General features: G+C 46.5%; 1 protein-coding gene across 1 annotated transcript in view; it reads left to right on the forward strand.

Annotated features, from left to right (window-relative positions):
- The first annotated feature begins 1,706 nt into the window (after window positions 1–1,706).
- The window catches only part of C2CD2 (C2 calcium dependent domain containing 2), a 32,007-nt gene continuing 18,471 nt past the window's right edge, over window positions 1,707–15,242 (forward strand). Inside the window, exons 1-4 of the mRNA XM_082279480.1 lie at window positions 1,707–2,012; window positions 3,968–4,066; window positions 12,583–12,702; window positions 13,028–13,129. Of these exons, the coding sequence (XP_082135606.1) occupies window positions 1,725–2,012; window positions 3,968–4,066; window positions 12,583–12,702; window positions 13,028–13,129 (609 nt within the window). The 5' untranslated portion in view covers window positions 1,707–1,724. The remainder of the gene's footprint in view (window positions 2,013–3,967; window positions 4,067–12,582; window positions 12,703–13,027; window positions 13,130–15,242) is intronic.

Here is a 15,242-nt window from a genome sequence, read left to right on the forward strand (position 1 = left end):
AACCTCCCCACTCCCAAAAAACAAACAAACAAACAAACAAAAACCCAAACCCCCAAACAAAAACAAGAATAAGATGAAGAATAAGATGAAGAAATAGTAGTAGTAAATAAGAACAAGAATAGGAAAAGGAACAAGAATAATAAGTTGAATAAGAATTATGAGAAGAAGAAAAGAAATAGTAGTAGTAAATAATAATAATAATATTAAATAGTTGTAGTAGTAAATAATAATATCAAATTAAAATACACATCCACACATCTAGAATCACAGAATGAAGGGGAGGGCCTTAAAGATCATCTAGTTCCAACTGACCTCTTTCCTATTTCTTTCCACCTCTCTACCTCCTCTTTCTTGGTAAACAAAATCCATATTAAATAAAATCCATATGTTGTCCTCATATGGTCTCCTTTGCACTTTCATTTGGGCAGAGGCATCTCTCCCTCATGGGATCCTAACACCTGTGTAGGGTCCCTTCCAGCCACAAGCATTCCCGGATTCTGCCAGCTCCTCGCTTCCCTTTTCTTCTTCCCTTTGCTTCGAGCTGGGGCTGTGCTTGGGAATGTCCAGCAAAGAAGCCTTTGCTGTTTGCTCTGGGAGCCCACTCAGCTTCGGGACCTTGTCACCTGCACCTGCACAGCTCCCCTGCGAGGCACGGCAGAAACAGCGCCCTGGAAGCCTCGGGAATTGCCCTCTGTGCTCCGTGGCACACACTGCACTGGTCTGGAATTCCAGTTTCCAGCAAGGAAAAGAAGTTCCTGCTCTTTAGACAAAGCTCTGAAGGGGCTGAAAGCCAAGTGGAGCAAGGTCTTACAATGACATTTCACGACCAGCCTTCATAACTTAGTCAAGGGTTGTTTTAGCACGTGGATTGGGAAAAAAATCAGGGGAGGGTCTTTGGCTGAGACCTGCCACGGGTAAAGAGAAACACTAGGAAAGAAACAGAGCAGGCACCTGCTCCATACCCACACCGAATCCCTCTATCCCCGGAGAGCTGGGATGCCCTCTCCGTGTCCCCCCTACCCTCCGAGGCACCGGACACCAACTCCAAGCCCCGGGCACCAGACGCCCATCCCGAGTCGTTTTACCCCGGGGGCACCAGGCGCCCACCCTGAACTCTACTTTCGGCGGCACAAGGAGCTCACCCTGGGCCCCTTTACTCTCTCTACCCCAGGGTACCAAGTGCCCATCCCGAGCCTCTCTATCCCCTTTACCCCAAGCTACCAGGAGCCCATCATGAACTTGTCATCTCCCCAGGGGCACCAGACGCTCATCCAAAGCCCCTCTGACCCCTGGGGGGTACCAGGTGCCCACCCCAAGCCCGTCTACCCCTTTTCTGCCCCCGGGGCACCAGGCGCAGGACAGCGCGGGCCGAGCAACCCCGCCAGCCCCGTTTGCCGCCTGGCAACCGCCCCCGCGCCGGCAGCGCTGGGCAGGAGCCAGAGCCGGCGCCGGGGCCGTGCTTGTACTCCAGGGCCGCGCCTGTGGTCCGGAGCCCTGCCTCTGGCCAGGACCGTGCCTGTGGTCCGGGGCCAGGCCCCCCCTTCGCCGCCCCGGGGCGGGGACTGCGCCGTGGGCGGGCGGGGCAGCGCGGCGCGTCCCAGGGCAGCGCTGGTCCCTGCGCCGGCGCCCGCAGGTCGAGCTAGCGTTGCGCGGGGCTGCGGCCGCCGCTCCCCGCGGGGCGCGCCTTGGAGGGGTCCGGAGTCGCGGCCCCATTATGGTCAGCCATGGCGTGGCTGCCGGGCGGGCTGGCCGAGCTGCGCTGGGGCGCGCTGGTCGCCCTCTTCGTGGCGGCGCTGGCCACGCTGGCCGTGTACCTGGTGCAGTACGCGCTGCTGGCGCTGCGGAGGGGCCGCCCGCCGCCGCCGCCGGCCCCCGCTCCCCCGGTACAGCGGGACGAGCTGCTGGAGGAGGGCGGCTCGGTGCTGGCCTGGGCGCTGTCGCGGGGCAGCTGGAGGCGGCAGTGGCGGCGGGCCTGGGTGGCGGCGCTCCGAGCCGAGGCGGCGGAGCGGGCGGTGAGTGCCGGGATGCAGGTGATGGATGGGCGGCGGGAGGGAAGGAAGGGACGGGGGATGCCCGGCGGCGGCTCCCCCGCGCCCGCCGGGATGGGGCCGGCGCCTCCCGGCCGTGGGGCATCGCGCCGGGACGCGGCTCCGGGCGCTCGCCGCCGCCAGGAGTAGGCTGTAGGGGCGCCGGGACTTGCTGCAGGGATATACCGGGTGTGTTCCTGCCCCTCGCGTGTATGTGTTTGTATATTTACACGTGTGTGTTTGGTGGCTGCTTGGCAGGGATTTGCAGGAGGAAGCTGGCCAGAGGCACGGAGTGGGCGCACGCATGGGAGGAGGGAAGGATGGGGAAGAAGGAAAACCCCGACCCCCGCAGCCCCCTGGCCGGGGCTCGCTCTGCCGATAACATTGTTCGGGCGTGGGGAGGAGGAAACAATGGAAACTTCCTGGCCTGGGCCTGCGGCCCGTCCTTCGGCAAATAATTCCCAGAGCTGGGCTTCCCCCGCGATGCCTCAGGCCCTGCTGAACCCGCGTGTGTGTGGTGTAACTCCAAGGGCTGCTGTCCTCCGAGCCCGCTGGATGGTGGGTGTGATGCCTGGGTTTGGTCAGTTTGCCTGTAACGCGGGTCAGGGAGGATGCACAAATCGTTGCATTCCTTCTCATCCCAACCTGCCCTTCCTGAAAAAGGTGGTGTGGCATCCTGCTCGTTAGTGTGTAATGGTATGCCCCGGTCTAAGAGGTGAGGAGGTTAGGTGAGGCTGTGGCAAGCTGATTTCCTTGTCCTGAGGACTGAACCCTTGTCATGTCAGTGCAAAATGCTGAGGATAAACTGTCTAGGAAGTGGCATGTCCCCGGGTCTCTGAATTTGTGTGCCTGTTAGACCTAAGAGGTTCCTTCTTATGTGTCAGGGAGCAGCCTGGGGAAGAAGGAAGAGTGGGGCAACATGTGTGTGTGAAAGATAAGAAATAAAAATTAACACTTTCCAAATATCATTGTAAGTTGGGCAGCGGAAAGAAAATATTTTGTCCGCCCTTTCAAATTGCATGGTGCAGTAGAGAAAAGAGTGGGTTGTGCTAAGAAATGAAGGTTTGCCCTGCACTTGTGGAAGAGAAGGGTCCAGACAGCTTGGGCACAGGTGCTGGGAACTGAAAGTAACCAGACACAAGTGGCAGCTTCCCATCCCTGACCAGAGGGCAAAGCCCCTTGGACAGGGACACGCACACCCTCCCTGCCTGGGTGAGCAGCTGGAGCCGGGAGTTGAGCGCCTGGCTCTGCGGCGTGGCATTGCTCCCGCTGTCAGCCTCCCAAAACAATGTCAGCAGCACGGAGCTAATGAAATTCCTGCGTGCAAAACAACCTCGGGTGATGAGGGAAGTGGGGCTGAGTGCTCAGTGTGGGTAGCAGGTGGAGAATGCAGTGCTGATGCTTCTGAAAGTATGACCTCAATGCCCAAAGGCTGCCTTCTCCTTGCTGTCTGTGTGAAGACTGAGTGGCTGTCATCACTGTCTGCCGTCACTGGTGAGGAGGGCTGGGCAGGGGAAGGCTTCTTTCCTCACCTCTGCAAGATGATATTTGGGGTTTCTTAGTTTTGGCATCGCCTACTGCAGCCGTACTGTTAGGCCAAACCAAACAGACCTTTTCAAACTACAGCACTGATAAATCTTTGCTGAAGAACAGCAGTTTCACTGAACCCTGCTACTGTTCATGGACTTGGCTCTGCACTGTGTACCTTGATATTCTACTACAGGGAAAGATGAGTTATGATTAGGCCCATAGTTATGTCCTAAGTATATGTTTTCAGGCTCTACCCTGTATTATGTAGTGAGGTGTCATGCAATTAATACATGGAAGTTTTGACATACATTTGCAATTCCAGGAACTTGACTGGCAGTGCATTTTTATCACTGGTTTTCAAGTGATGGGTTCGTCACCTAATGATGCTTCTTTTTTTTCTTCTTTCTTAGGATTCAGAGTTGCTCACATTTGAGGAAGATGACCCAGCAGAACCACTTGAGCTAGCAGTTAAAGAAGTTACTAGTGTTGTAAAGTCAGCTGGAGAGAAGGTAAACTTTGGATTTGTTGCCTTTCAGTGTACTTTGGGTCAGGAAATGTTTTATTAGCATCAGTGGAAGTTTTATTTGTCAATAGATATGTACCCTTGACCTGTGTTTGTCAAGGCAGGAAAGAAGCTTCCTCTCTAATGAACCTGTGCAAGCTCTCTGCATGGATTCACTTCTTTAGCAAGTCATGAGCAGAATGTACTCCAGGGCTTCCACCAAATGCACAATAACCAGGGTTATGCCAAGTTTATAGCTACGTCCTCAATGAGCTCATGGAGCAGCCTTTTCCCCCACCTCCACAGTGCTGATGATTGTTCCCCATCCTATTGCTGAAATGTTTAGTGGGAACTTCAAAGAGAAGAAAGAAATTTCTCTTCTGGGACAGGCAAACATCTTTGTCTGCCTCTTGCTGTTTGTGTGGCTGATGATAGGTTTGCTTCCTAAGTGGGAGCTGAGTAAGGATCAGTGGAACAGGTGCAAAGTCCTGAGGGTGAAGTCTTGACTCTGCTGGACCCTGTATTCGGTGAGGAGCAAGTGATTTCTTTCTTCCACTCCCACTGGGAGGTAGTTCAGTGCATGTGAAATTAAAATAAGGCAGAACGTGGCTCTTGGAACAGTAAAAATGCATTAAAAGGGGAAAAAAAATCTATATATGTTTATTAGCAATGATAGCTCCTGCATTTTTGTCCGAGTGACTAAGTACTGGTTACATCTGAACTCTGCTCAGCTTTAGGCACCTGCATCAAATTAGCCTAATGCTCTTCTTTTACTTTTGCTTTGTTATTTTGCTTTGCCCATCTGATTTAGATGCTAAGCAGCTCTACTATGATTCTTTTGAAAACTATGCATGCTTATCTGCCTGATACACAACTTAGAGGCACACCCTGACTGGTGGCAGCTGGGGATTATTAACATGTAAAGCTGTTTGTGTACTTATTTTCTCTTTTTTGTAAAATTTATTTCAGTACCAGTGGTCCCTGCCCCAGCAGTGGGGCTGGAGAGACTGGACTTGGTAGGGCTGTAGGGTTGGCACAACTGTTACTAGGTGCCACTGGAAGATGCCACGATGGGAAATTGTAAGGAGAGAGTACTACTGCTAGGTCTGAAAGTGATGTGCTGTGTCGTGTGTGAAGCCAAAACCTGAGGGAGAGCTGCTGCAAGTAAAAGCTGGCAAATAACAGCACAAAAAACTGGTGTCTTGCAGTGCAGTGTCTAAAATGTTGCTGGAAGGGACAGGCAAGGCTGGGTTGAGCCATTTCAGCATCTTAATCGAGCTGTTACACTGCAGACAGAAATCTGACATGGTTTCAAAATAGCTTAAACCAACAGAAGCACATTTTAAAATGTATTGGAATAAAACAGGTTCGCTTTCATACACTGGGTTCTTCTGAACTCTGCCATTTCCATAATCTTGTGCACAGCTGCTGGAAAAAGTTCTCTGAATCATTCTTACTCCTTCAGTTAAGGTACAACTTGAATATTTATTTGAATTACAGCATATAATAACCTTAGAGTGGCAGTCTGGTAGCTACTTTTCCTTCTTCTTTAAATGCATACCTTTCTCTAAACACCTCAGGAGTTCTCTTACATGGTAATTGTCTCTTACATATTCCTCAGGTAATACCAAAGATCCCAAGGTGGTGTTTGGGTTTTTGGGGGGATTTTTTTTGTGTTTTCCCTTCTTGCTCTTCAAACTCTTAATGATTGCATGTGAAATCGAAATCTCTCTGCAGCTTGCCCAAACTCAAACTTGTGACAGAAATTGGTGCTGCACAGTGCAGTGCTGCAGCCATGGTCGGAATGCTGCTGGTTCTCAGCTTGGCCAAAGCTGTGGTGATAGGAACAGAGCTGCTCTGTGGCTGAAGGTTACACCACACTGCTCCTTGATAAAGCCTCTATTTATGTGTTGCCTTCACTCCAGTTTTGGGCCAGAGCCTAAATATATAGAATGAAGCGGTCTGTTTTCATTGTGTGGTATTGGTTGTTTTGTTTTAATAAACATTAGAAGTATTCTTAGTCTTAGCTTTTTCTGCCAGCCTTTCCATTAGTGCAGTCTGTTTCCAGAGGACTTGAACTTCACAACAGAAACAGCAACAAAAAAGGCAACAAAAAATGAGGAGTCTCTTGCTGGGGTCTTGGCACAGAGGGTTTGGAAGGAGCAGGCTATGACAGAAGTCTCTCTTCTTTTTCTGCTTTGTGCTCAAATGGAAAGGGGTAAAATTCCTTCAGACTGCCATTCCTTTAATGTCACTGCTGCACTCCTAACTGGGACCATTCCTAATTATGGACATGTGTTTATTTCTGATTATTTTTGGTGGGGTGAACTACCCTGACCATGATGTACAGTTCCTGTTGTCTTTTAACTCCTCATTTTGCTTCAAAAGCCATTTCAGAGCTTTGCTGCTTTAATGACTGGGGTTTTTTTTACAAGCCTAGATGGAATTATGGCCCGTGGAGATTTTGTCCTTGGCTTTTTAAAGTTTTTTCACTAATATAATCCTTTTTTCTCAATGTGTTTACTCTTCTTCCATGGTGCTTGCTGTCAGTAAATGTATTATGAAGGGATTATATTTCCTTCCAGCTTTTGTTTAGTTTGCCTACATAAGTTGCTCCTTAAGTCTCCTTTTACAATGCTGTCCTGGTTCCTAAGTCTCTCCTATGCACCCTTTCTCAGCAGCAGCTCCAGTTAAATCCATGTTCTTAAACTTGATGGCTGAAGGGACACACAGCCCTACAGGGAGCTCTCACTATGCAAGGAGATGGCTTCTTTTTGTCTCTGAAAGTACTTTCCTGAGGGGTTTTAGTCTGCAGTCTGCCTCTCCTGTGGCTGCTTCATGCTGTGAGTGCCTTGTTGCATCAAGGTCTCTCTCCCTGAGGTGCTCTCCCGGTGATAAGATGTCCTTTGTATGAGCAGTAGTTGTTAATTCTTACGCACACACGCACTACGTAGTTTGTATTGCATTCCTCTCCTACGTTTCAAGGTCTTTCAGCTTTCCTGTGGGATGACCTAATCTTCCTTTATGTTGCTGCTTCCCAGCTTGCTTTCCTGAGCATCACGTTTTCTTTCAGGTTTCTCTTGAGGTACATTGGACTTCCACTGTGCAGTAGGGTCAATGCCTGAAAGACTCTCTCGTAACCTGTTTCCAGCTTTCACCTCCCTGCTCGCTGTACTGTCCTCTCCCTTTCAAACATCCCAGTCCACCTTTATGGGGGAATGATGGAGTACAAGCTTAATTATTAGTGGGGTGAGCCCACAAAAGTAAGCAAGACAACATTATGATCTAATCCTCTTCAGAACTGAGTGCCTTCTCAAAGGAAGACATCGGGTGGGAGTTTGTTTGCTTCACTGGAGATGATCCTGGGTTTGGCACTGTCTTCCAGCTGCTTCTGCAGATGTGTGGGCCTCCTATAGGCTTGTGCCACGTTTGCCAGCTTGGCACAGGGATCAGGGAAGCCTTAGCACCCTGACACAGGGAAACTCTCTGCAGTGAATCACTCTCGAAGCTACCACAGCACAAACTGGCAAACCTCTCCTGGGCTTTACTGTCTCCTCTTGGTCTCTGTGTCTTCAGCTGTGCTGTGTCTCAGATGGTTTGAAAAGACTTGCACAACAGTGAGGCCAAACTAGCAATTCTATTTCTGGTGTTGATTTATTTTCCCCTTTATGAAATATAAGTACTTCTTCTTGTCCTCACACTGTTTGATGTTCACTGAACTTGTTAGGTGGATTGAAAATTCTTCCTGTCCTGTCTCCTCGTACTCTCTGCTTGTTTGTTTTATTTCCTCTCTCCCCTTTTTTCCCACCTATTTGAATTTGAATTGTTGGCCTCAAAGGAGTGGATAAATTCACACATTCTATCAACTTCTGCTTTGTTTCTGTTGCTGACATTGAAACTCTGTCCTGCACTGAGTCCATCACTCACTCTTCCTCCACCGTGGTGTTTACCACCATTTGGAAAACTGGTTGAGGTTTTCACTGTATTTACAGGCAAATTCAGTTTGATGCTGGCTCCTAAAAGTCCATACCTACCTGTGCCTGGGTTAGACATTGCATTTGTCATCTCCCCTTCATTTGCTTTGGTCATTTGGTCAATTGTTTGGGTAAAGAGGGGGTGGAGAAGAAGCTGGAGAAACCCCTTCAAGAAATTAAGAAATTGGCTCTGGTAACCAAGAAGATCATGTAATTCTTCTGAACAGCTGAGTGTTAATGACTGTCAAAAGGAAGAAGTTTTTGACTTGAAAAATTTTTTTGTGGTGAGGTTTTAATCCAAACACACAGACTGTCTGTGAGATCACTGACAAGATAAGTGTTCCATGCCAAAAAAAAAAAGAGCTTTCTCATAGTAGTACTCTGGGAGACATACGGGAAATCATGAGGGTCCTAAATCTTACAGTGAGATCAAGGCAACTTTCACTGTGTGGTTGCCTCCTGGTGAATTCTGATTTTCTTGTGAAAATGTTAAATATTTGTATTACTTACATACTACTGAGTAACCTCAAGTAACCTGCTCTTTCTAGAAGTAAATACCAAGTGCAGTAAAAGCAGTTTCCTTCCAGAAAACAAACAAAAAAGGCACTCAGGGCCTGTACTGTTGGGGGTTTTACATACATGTGGTGTGGTCAGGGCCTGGGGAAGGTGAAGAAAAATCTTCCTCACCAGGGCTGTCAGAACTTCCCCCTGAAGTCACAGCCCTTCAGCTCAGGGAGGGAACCTGCTGCTGCACTTGGGGAGGGAAGAATAAAGAAAAGGGAAGGTGTAATGCACAAATTAATGGGGTGCCAGTGCCAAAACTGAAACCTCAAGGCAAGAGGACACCATGTGTGAGGAGCAGGGGCACCATGGTGCTTCTTGAGATTAAGCAGCTTCTGCTGCTACTTCAGGAAGGAGAAAACAGAAATTTTGCAGCTCTGTCCAGAGGAATTGCAAAGGGAAAAAGTCTGGATATAAAGGGGGAGGGCAAAGCAAGGGGAAGGGTTTTAGTAGCTTCAAGTACCCAAGTTTGGACACTTGACTTTCTCAGATAAATACTCTTTCTCAAAGTGCAGTGCTTTTTCAGTCTCCTTTGTTCCTGCAGTTGTTTATCTGGAAGAGAATTGTTTTTAGGATAATTGTACTTAAAATTTTAGGTACATGTGAGCAAGTTGTGTTACAGCATCTGCAGCTCAGGGGAGCTGGGTGCCAGTGTCAGGAATGTGAGGAGCTGAGACCAGCCAGGTTAGGGAGTTTGGCCATTGCAGCTCATCCCATCATGGGCTGGAGTGGTCAGGGGTGAAGAGGAGGGGCTGGAAACAGCAGGAATAACATCTTGGCATTGGGGTGATGAAGTACCAGCTGTGTGTGGGGAGGGATGGCAGAGGGCTGAGGAGGAGCAGGGACACAGGTACCTGAGGAGGTGCTGGGAACCCCTTCCGTGGGAGAATCCCCAAAGCACATGGAGAGAAGGGTGTTTGTGCCAAGGGAGGTGCTGAAGGGAGAAAATACCTTGGTGTGGGTTTCTTTGTGCTTGTATTTCACTTCACCCTACTTCTGCTAATGTAGGAGACGTGCCTTGTCCAGATGTGGGATCACAAAAGAGGGCTGGGAGGTGACCCCTCTGGGAGTCCAGAATCAGCTGGTCCCAGCTGCTGTGCAGGGCTTGATTTTTAAAGAGCAGGTTGTTATAAAAGTGTCAGATTTTCTCGACTCTAAATCACAAAGGTGTTGATGGCTGGGGATGTCTTTGGTGAGAGGAGTGAGAGGCACAATGAGGAACATAAATGAAATTAAAGGGGAGCTCTCTTCCCATCAGTCCAGGTTCCTCTGTTTTCTTGTGGATACCTATCCTTCCTCTTTCTCCCCCTGCCAACCAGAAAGGGGTGCTTTGCCTGGCCCTCCCTTCTCCAGCTCTTTGTCTGTGCAGAGAAAATGAATTGGAGGAAGCAGGTTGGAACAAGGCAGGGGAAAAGGAGCAGAGCAAGGGAAGCTTCAGTGTTTTTCTTTGTGTGACTGCCATGGGGGAAATGGCCTACATATTTCTGCTCTGGTCTATCAAAATCACCTGCTACACTTCTAAAGGAATGTCACTCAGCAAGGGAAGCAGCACTTGCAGTCTCTTTAATCACCTTCTCACCACTTGTGGCAGCACTGTAGATGAAAACAAAGCTGCTTTCTCTTCAAATTCTATCCCAGAATTCTGCTTCTCTCAGTATTTTGACTCCATCATCCATCCTGCTCCCAGAACAAAGGGATTCACCTGACATAAAGACATATTATTTTCCATTTACAAACATGGAACCACTCCTTTTGATGATTGGATTAAAAATTGACAGGCATCTGTACCTGAAAACCACAGTTATTTTAGTAGAAGTGGGGGCAGAAGGGGAGTAGGGCTTAGTAGATGTTGCTGGTAGAAAATAAATTAATCAAGGAGACTAAAAGTCCAAACTCCACTGGTCTGGGCTTTGAAATGAAAGGTAAAAATCTATGTAAAAAACTGATTTAGCATCTCTTGACAAAATGCAGAAAGAAAAATGAAAGTTTCACCACCTGCAGTGTCTGTTTCTGTCCTTTACTTGGAATTAAACATGATTAAGAAACAAGTGGCACATGAAGTCATCTGCCATCTCTCTGGCCACACTTTTTTTTTTTTTTTTAAAGCATTAATCAACCACATACCTGGCAACCTTGGCTCTTGGACATCCAGAAATTCCTGATGAATGGCTCTGCATCACATGTGCAGCAAGTCCAGCTTGTTCTCAATGCCCTGAACTTCCTATGGATGTGTGGAAAAAACGTGTATGGATGATAAAACACTGCATTTAGGATATAGAAGTGTCAGCGGTTTTTGCATCAGACCTGTCCTTTTTCCTCCTCTTCCCTCAAAAAAGAGGGAAGAACCTTTTAATTTTAGAAGTCTTTAAAGAGTCACTGTGTCAATCCATTACTTTGAATGAAAGGAGTGATTCTCTGTTTCAACTCAGCTGCAAGTAAAACAAGCAGCTGGGCTCTTTGTTCTTGTTAGCTGTTAAAAATCCTTTATATTTTACTATAATACTGGGTGTTGGTGTTGATTGTGTGGGATTAAGGTTGGAAATCACTTCTGAAGGAATTTGGACTTTGGGAAGGGGAGAGGTGAGGGAAACTCATTTGTCCACTTCGAAGCTATAATTTGCAGAAGACATACCTGAAAAGGCAAATCTTATTGCTTGTGGGTGTGGTTAGGATTTTTATTTGTCATATCCACCTCCCCACCCCCTGCTTCTGTAATTAAGTCTCTACCTTAATGGATGTACTCAGGCCCTCGATAAAGCCCTGGCCATCCTTAAAGTGCACCCTAGAGAGCCCAGGGAGATGAAATGTATTTAAGGAGAGCCTGATAAGGATCTTCCAGGAGGTACAGGATTCCTTTCAAAGCTTTCAGCTTCAATTCCAGTGCCCATAAGTGGAGCAGTAAGTGCACAAACACAATTTAATAGCACTGTGCAGAGTTTTTGTCAGACAAACCTTGCAGGGAATTATTTGTCTGTGCATTGCATTGACCTGGTTCCCTTTGCCTGAGTCAGTGTAAGGAGGGCCCAGCTGTCCTTGCCTCAGTGGGGACAGTAACCACAGAGGGACAGTGACAAGCAGCTCTCCTCAACCAGCACATCTGTTTGCAAAATAAACGTGTCTCTGTGGTGTGATGAATAATTTCTGACTCCCACCCCATGGGCTTTCCTGCGCTGCCAGGAACACTCCAGGAATTTCTGCACACTCCAGGAATTTTGCATAGCAGCTCCAGCAGCTCAGTTTGCAGAGGGGAGGGAGGAAAAACTGTCCAGTGTTTACAAACTCAGTGTGATAACAAGTTAAATTACTGCTCGTAAAAGTGTATTGCAGTCAAGTGGCACTCAGACTTTTCCCAGACATTTAGCTTTGTCACCACATTTCAGGGCCTTTCTTGGTTTGGTCGAAGGCTTGAATAAATTCTTAAAGGCTCCTGCTCCTTCTTATCCCCCTGAGAACTGGAACTACGCAGACAAAATCCTCTTCTGTAGCAGCAGCAGGTTTATACCAAAGTTTCACATTTGTAGGATACTACTAAAGTAAAGATTGTTTGGTAAATCAGCTGTCCTGTTTAGGCTACTTAGCTCAGAGCAGAAGAGAGGAAGAAAAAACATCTTTGTCTCCCTTTTGCAAAATTGCCTTGTGAGCTTTTTATTGAGGATATTTTTTTTCATAGATCTGTGAAATGGAAAGGTGTCTTTGTCAGGCAAGGAGTTACTCTTGAATTAGGTAACAATACAAAAGAAGTTTGGGAAAATGCCATAATTTGCAGGTATTAAATTTCACGTACAGATTTGAACGCTTGAGGTCTGTGCTTTTAGAAGAATGTACAGAGGGAGGTAGGGACATGAATGAAATTGCTTAGAAATTTCCCACCTGTGCAACTTCTGCTAGCTTAAATTCCTTTCTTATTTTCTTTCTTGCCTTCAGCAACGCTTCTCAAGACTTAATTTATATTTCCCTTCATTTCCCCTCATCCTTTTCCTTTCTCCAGGTGGTTTCTTGCAATGTTGTGGGAGATTCTGTTAAATTCCTCGTTGCTGTCTCAGCCCCTCCGCCTGCAGCTGCCGAAGCTCAGTCATATTTTGTGAAGCTGTCCCCAGTCCACCTGCAGGTAAAGTCTTAACTGTTGTTTTCTCTTCTCTTCCTTTTGTTTCCCTCTGGGGCAAGTGGTAAATACAGAAATTAAGCTGCCTCTTCAGGAGACTGGGGATAAGTAACATGTTGGGTAGACTGCTTGGGTGTACAGAACAATTCCTTTTTTTAACTGGCGTGCACTCTCAAAGCTTAAGCAACTTCTGCCTTCTTGGAGTGTCAGTTTGAAGTTACTCAAAAATTGGTATCATTCTTCCTGTGTCAAGCCTTAGTATGGAGTTTGACCTGCAGTTTCCTTAACAGGACACCAGAACACTCTCCAGTAACTCTTTTCCTGTCCACAGCTTCAGGTCTATGTGAAAGACAAAGGAGAAGATGTGAAAGTTGAGTGGTTCCTCATTAACACCAATGAAATCAACTTTGAAATCCAGCCAGCAGTGCAGGAGGTCAGTCAGTAAGTTTTATTTGTTGTAATGTTAGAGCAGATGGGTCTCCATCCCCTTGGTCCAAAATGTGTTGTAAAGCATCTGCCCTGGGTCATCCATCAAACACCTGCGTCTCTGAAATCCAGCAGCATCTCTCAAGATTACTGAAACGAGTCTGTATTTGGCAGACAAATGACTTTGCAAACAGCTTTCATCCAAATTTAAGGTGTGAAAAATGTCTGTTCTTAATTATCTTCTCTTAGAACACTTCTAAAATAATAAAAAAAACCCAGTTGTAGTGGTATTCCTATCAAAGCAATTACAATATTGCTCCTTCCCTAGTTTAAATCACTGTTGAAATCTGGCAACAGTAGATCAGAAACAGCTGTGAAAAATACAGTTATTTAAGGAAATAATGGATGATCTGAAAATATTTTGATGCTTTTGGAATTGCACCTTATCTTTGTATATAAGCACTGATTCATTTGGGATTGTTTTACTGAGACATCCCCTGAAAGAGTTTTGTCTTGTGTGGGATTCTCTTCTGCCTTTGACCCTTCACAATTTTTTTTTGGCACAAATGTGTTGATTTAAATGTTTCTTTCTTACAACTCTGGGGGAAGACTTGCTTGTGTTTTGTGAAGTTGTTTTCTTGACTGAAGGCCTTGTTAAAAAATAAGTTTATTGTAGAGCTGCTTCTAAAGACCTGTACTGAGTGAGCTGCAGTCATAGTAATTTATTACCACAGCTTTTGTCCATGAACATGGGAAACTCATAACTAAAGACAGACAAGCCTTTTGAAGTATATTTTAATGTAGGTTTTACCATGCACATGTAGCATATGAATGACCTTCATATGCTGGGGTGGCATGTTGATTATCCACATTTGAACAGTCATTAAATATTAAATCCTTACTGACAAACACAGATGACTCTGGTGCAGTCACTGGACTTCACAATCAGCTTTGTGAGAGGTGCCCAAGTCCAGCGTTGCAGAGTTGCACCTGTTACGCTTTGCCTGCATTTTTACAATGAGCCTGTTAAGTTCTTTAATAGTTAGAGGGCATTATTTTCACTTTGAAGTTTCTATTAGCACTTACAGAAGAGGAGAGGCAATAAACAAAGGGCTAAAGCCTGTGAGTAAGCTACACCTCAGCAATTGCTCCAGCTCCTAAACTTAAATGTCAGCTTTTGTGTCTTGTTTTTTTCCTCTCTCGGAAGCAACACTGTGTGTACAAATAAATACCTTTAATTACTTGTGATTATCTCCACGGTGGTTCTGTCATCACAGAAGCTGGGTATAATGACCCATTTTCTCTTGGTAATGGCTGGGTGAACCTGAGTTGTGTTGGGCAACCTGGCTGACTGGTAGGGTTTGGATTTACACCGGGTGACTTCACGTGCTGATGTGCCCCAGGCTGGCTGTGGTGTACACCCCTAGCCCAAGTCAAACCCAAAGTGAAACCTGCTGTCTTATCATTTTGGGGTGGCAGTTAAGCCATTATGGGTTATCTTGTCAAGGGTGTTGTGGTGGGGAGTAGCTTTCCAATAAAAGGATGGCTGAGCTGACAGGAGGCTCTTTAATCAATCTCCTTTCCAAATAACTATGGAAACAACAGAAAATACCTATGAGCAGGAGTCCAGTGACTATGGTTGCTGTTGTCACTGTTAAATAACAGATGTCACATTAGGCTGATGGCAAAGCATGAGAGGCAACTGGGATTTTACAATTTAGGTAAGAGCAGGGAGGGAAATTACCTCCAAAACAGTGAAGACTAACCACAATTTATCTGCTTATTTAAGTAACCTAAGTAATGAAATTGCTGTTACTGAGGCTTTAGAAAGCCTAATTTACTTTGATCTTTATAAAAGTGAATGAGTATTACCTGTTTCCTTGGTGGTTATTTGAGGGCACATGGTGTAAATGCAGCAGAATTTTTGTGGGACTGGCCAATGCTGTTGTATTTTGAAGCTGTCATCAGAGGCCAGTTAGGTAAGAAGGCAGTAAAACAGAGATTTCTGTACACAGCATTCCTGGGATTTTTTGTGAAACACCCTAAATGTTTCTGTAACACCTGGGTAGTTGGGAAAGGGCTGTTACTCCCAGTCTGTTTGGGCTGTTGTGCAAGATGCA

Source organism: Coloeus monedula, assembly GCF_965178545.1.
Source record: "Coloeus monedula genome assembly, chromosome: 3".
In the NCBI taxonomy this organism is placed as follows: domain Eukaryota; kingdom Metazoa; phylum Chordata; class Aves; order Passeriformes; family Corvidae; genus Coloeus; species Coloeus monedula.